The 4,351-nt window shown below is 42.6% G+C and overlaps 1 protein-coding gene across 1 annotated transcript; it reads right to left on the bottom strand.

The window, feature by feature from the left end:
- Positions 1-1,400: 1,400 nt before the first annotated feature.
- On the bottom strand, positions 1,401-3,745 carry LOC146463756 (uncharacterized). The gene is made up of 4 exons (XM_085084032.1): positions 3,655-3,745; positions 3,468-3,544; positions 2,755-3,348; positions 1,401-1,765 (listed from the first exon to the last, which is right to left on the bottom strand). Exons 1-4 carry the CDS (start codon positions 3,743-3,745, stop codon positions 1,547-1,549), a joined length of 981 nt encoding a protein of 326 aa, XP_084940158.1. The 3' UTR covers positions 1,401-1,546.
- Between the last annotated feature and the right edge of the window lie 606 nt (positions 3,746-4,351).

Below are 4,351 nucleotides of genomic sequence, written 5' to 3'. Positions count from 1 at the left end.
TATTAAAAACCGATTAAATTGTAGCGCCATATTGTTAACATAGTGTGCCATTTTCAAACGGAAATTTCACCATTTTGAAGCGGTAAATCGAAAGAATAACTTCTAAGAAGCATCCGACATTTAAAGCGGTGGAAATTGGTGAGTTCATGGCGAAGGAATCGTGCTTTGTTTGACAGTCTTAGACCACGACGCGAGACTGAAAAGAGGTCATTGAGAAGCTTACGTTATCGCAATGGCATTTCACAAATTTCCGCTGATAGTCTGAGTCGCGTAACACAAGGAAAACAACGTAACGCGATCGTCGTGACTCAAATTATTCCATTAGCAAGGATAGTTTTATCAATCGGCGAAGCATACAGTTGGAATAAATGAATCAGCCCCAGCATCACGCGTAATGCCAGTATAGCAGGCATCTTGTTTGCACTAATCTGCAAAATGGAAGTCACCATGATACGTTTTGTCTGGGTTGGAATGCCACTTTTCGCCAATGTGGAGTTAGCAACGATGAGAAAGGCCGGGTAGTTTACCGATCTGCATCAATCTGCCAATTTTTACCAATTTGGAAAATACGTTAGGCATGTCTTTAAAGACAGTGACGCGAAAGTGCGGGCTACATTTGTACAATTTTGTTGGATCGGCAAAATGGGCCATTCTACGAAAGACCATGATGACAAAGCCCCGGCAAGATTAACACAAATCGTCACTTTCATTTGGGATAAAGTAGGCTTCTGGAGAGTTACGCTATAAGAAATTGGACCGAAATAGTATTTTCTTGTCGCATTTCCGAAATCGACCGTTCTGTAAAATTATCCCACTTCTCTTCAATTTAGCCTGTCTGTTCCATGACTTTTTAATTCAACGAAAACGTTTAGTGTTTACTCGAGCACAGGTTAAATTAAGCTCAGTCAGGATAACAACGTGTATTTACATTGTAAATGTAAACAAGAGCAAAATCACCGTCACTTGTTATCAGTTCATCCGTGATACGAGTCATTTTGCTTGTTTTGAAATTTGTCGAATAGACGAATTTTTATGTAAGAGGTATTTTGTGTTGATAGGTCTGAAGTTTTAACGGTCGGTTCTAACAAATAGATTCCATTTGGCCGTGCGCGCCCTATTGCTGAACGTGGAGAAGACGTCAAAATATGGCAAGAACAAAGAAGTACGCTAATGAACCTCAGGCGAGTAGCGTGTCTGATATTATTGCCGCATTTTGACATCTTCTATGCGGTACACACGGTCCCCGAATGGAATGAATTTGTTATATACCTTAATGCTAAGATTCTCTAAAGTGAGCTTCATACCAAGTGCTTTCACAAACGTTGTAAACTGTAAAGAACCCCTTAGGATGAAGAAGTTGCAAATTAGCATACTGAACTTCAAAGAAGTTTGGAAACAGCTTTCTCAAAGTAACCTTTATTCTACTAGCACATTTCTGCTTCCAAAAAATCGACCGCGTGATGTTGTTCATCGTCGACTATTCCTGCATTTTCTCACAGACAAACGTGGGGACAGATTTCATCCGTTTTGTCTGACGACAAACATTCTAGCTTGTTAGCACACAAAAGGCCCTATATCCCATTGATCTGTTCCAAGACGTTTTGTTTGTTGTTGTCTCGGACGACAAGCAAATTCTCGGGAAAAAATAACTTCGTCCTGCCATAGTGACGACATTCGTGCGTGCGTCTGTACTATAATCACCCACTTCTCTAGACCAATCCAAAGCGAGGTTTTCACTCTTAATTGCAGGAAATATGGTAAATACCTGGAAAGTTGAATAGACTATTACAATTCTTACCGTGTACTTATTAATATATGTTATTGTGTTTAAGGCGGACGAGCAGCCCCCTAGTAGGGTAAGTGCAATGGCTGTAGGACATAACATCTAATGGCAAAGAAGTGCAATACCAGAGAGAAGGGTCCGCACACAAACAGGGGGACATCGGTCGCCAATTGCGCTGGGGAGTCGAACCCCACCTCTTTAATAAAAAAATCTGCAAACATTGTGCCACAAAGGCACGCAAAACGGAAACAAAAATCATCGCACAGTAGACCAACAAAGGACACCAAGCGCTAGCAATCTTACGAAACGGATACAAACAAAAACATTACGAATAGTTACTAAACAGTGTGTACAACCGGTGAAGGCGACACAAAAAGCAAATATTAACACATGACAAAAACAATAACATTACAAGTGTTGACGAGCAAAGGAAGCAACATCCCAGTTGCTTCCCCGACAGTCAAACATCACAGTTAACAAAGCTGCACAGTCATATGATTGTCGATGGGATAGAGCATGCCAGATAGGATGTTTTGGTTGATTGGAATAACTAACAATGCACGTCGCCCGGGAGAAGGCTGGGTATGAAAACCAGTAAGAAGTGTTGGAAGTGACTTTGAGAACAGGGCTGGAGGATGACTACTGTCCCAAGCTTGGACCTATCTTACGCAGGTTTCCACTTAAAAGGTAATAAAGGAAAGATTGGCGTAGGTGTCATCCTGCAAACCTAGCACGGTCTGGCTGGCATGTACAAATTGGTCTAAGCTCTCCTGCTGCCGCAATAACACTTCGGCACCATGGAGGCCATGTCGATGAGTATCCACCAAGACAATAGAGCAGTTTTCGATGGGCATAAAGAGGACCGTCTTCTCGTTAGCTATTAGCAAGGCAGCATGGCCGTGGTTACGGGTACACAACCTTCGTAACTGGAACAACAAAGTTGTGGGCGCATGTTCATCAAAAACGCTTACCGGCAAAGGGAGGTCAACAGAAGCACTGACACTTCGCTCTACAATAATAGCAGCCTCCGTTGCTGACAGGAAACGCTGTGGCAAGCTATGGCGACAACTATCGTAAAACCGGTTGCCAATTCTGATCGCAGAACACATAAGCACAACCCACAGCGGAGATAACAGAGGCACTGATTGCAGGTCAAGGCGCTGACAGTATACTTCATGAGCAAAGATGAGCGCAATGACACTGCAAGCATAACTACCATTACGCCCGTCGAGTGTTGATTGGCTAATCTCTACAGGAAATTTCCATTCTATCAGGTTGCTATGCGGCAGATTTTCCCCAGTGACTTCAAGATCCTCCCCTGCGGTGGGCTGATCGATGTCTACACGTTCGTCATCAGAAATTGCACCATTATCGACATCGTCCTCGACATCATCATCATCTTCCTCTTCGTTTTCACCATCTTGGATATCAAGGGATTCCTCGAAGCTGATACCTGACAGAGCGGCTTTGAATGAGGTTGCTGCACTGACCAGTTGAAGTTTACAGAACGCGATCCCCTTTTTGACACACGCCAACTTTCCTTCAATTACTCTTGTGTTCTGAGACTCAGTTGTTTACCTGGCTATCTCCACCTAAACGTAAAAGAGTAAAAAAAAATCTTTATTAGCCAAAATGATTTCCAGCTAGAGACAAGTGCTAAAAGGTTTTGCAATTCTTAGCATACACTTTCTGACTGCACAGACTCTTCACCAGGCTCGAGCGGCATCTCAACGTCAAATTCACAGGGAGGATCTTGAAAAACTGGGAGAAAAAAAAGAAGAAAAGCAGTTGGAAATATATATTTCATTCAAAGACAATGCTACTCAACATGAATGTAAAACATTGAATTCATTTGAATCAAACTGGCTAACTGTCGGAGCTGTCCTTCAACTCATCTGCAATCCTCTGAAGCTGAGGCATAGCAACCTCCATGTAGAATTTTATGAGGTGGGCCATCTCCATTTTGACCAGGGAAACTTCTTCCTCCCATCGCTTTGTCATTTCAAACTTTTCAACGACTAATCTCTTGATACGTACTGGTGTATCTGTAGGAACATTAATAATTGAACAAAGAGAGAAAGAGCGAAGTTTAGCACCCTATTTAAGTAAAAACGGTTGTATTGCTATGAGGGCTATAACAAGCAATAAGCCTAATTGACAAGGGCCTGTTCAACCATGGTAATTGGTCAGGTAAGTTGTTACCCTGTAATATGAGTACCGATGACTGTGACACCGATACAACTCATGATAAGTGGTTCCAACACTTTAGACACAAACAAACTTGTAGCGCAGAGACAGGACGGTGTACGGAACTTGTTAACGACATTCATCGACAAGATCTGCAATAATGTCGAAATCGAACCACGCCTTCAACCCCTGGACAACGAGCGATTTAATTTGAGGAGCGCTGTTACAAGTTCTGAGGCAAGGTTGGACATCAAAGCGGGAGGTTTCTAGGCGAGAGGAGTTACGGCATTTTTTGATGTTAGAGTTACGCACGTCAACTCCAAATGTTACCAGAGCAAGCCAACATCGGAAGTGTTCAAAGAGCAAGAAGAAGAGAAGAAG

Source organism: Pavona decussata, unplaced genomic scaffold, assembly GCF_977016875.1.
Source record: "Pavona decussata unplaced genomic scaffold, jaPavDecu1.1 SCAFFOLD_175, whole genome shotgun sequence".
In the NCBI taxonomy this organism is placed as follows: Eukaryota; Metazoa; Cnidaria; class Anthozoa; order Scleractinia; family Agariciidae; genus Pavona; species Pavona decussata.
The sequence above is the reverse complement of the archived record's forward strand: the minus strand, read 5'-3'. Positions and strand labels throughout refer to the sequence as shown.

What these genes read in the sequence shown, in the direction of transcription:
- LOC146463756 (XM_085084032.1), bottom strand. Translation starts at nt 3,745, where the DNA reads ATGGAGATGGCCCACCTCATAAAATTCTACATGGAGGTTGCTATGCCT. An exon ending in GTTGAAGGACAGCTCCGACA is followed by an intron (nt 3,545 to 3,654) that starts GTTAGCCAGTTT and finishes TTTTTCTCCCAG; the next exon opens with TTTTTCAAGATCCTCCCTGT. An exon ending in AGTCTGTGCAGTCAGAAAGT is followed by an intron (nt 3,349 to 3,467) that starts GTATGCTAAGAA and finishes TAAACAACTGAG; the next exon opens with TCTCAGAACACAAGAGTAAT.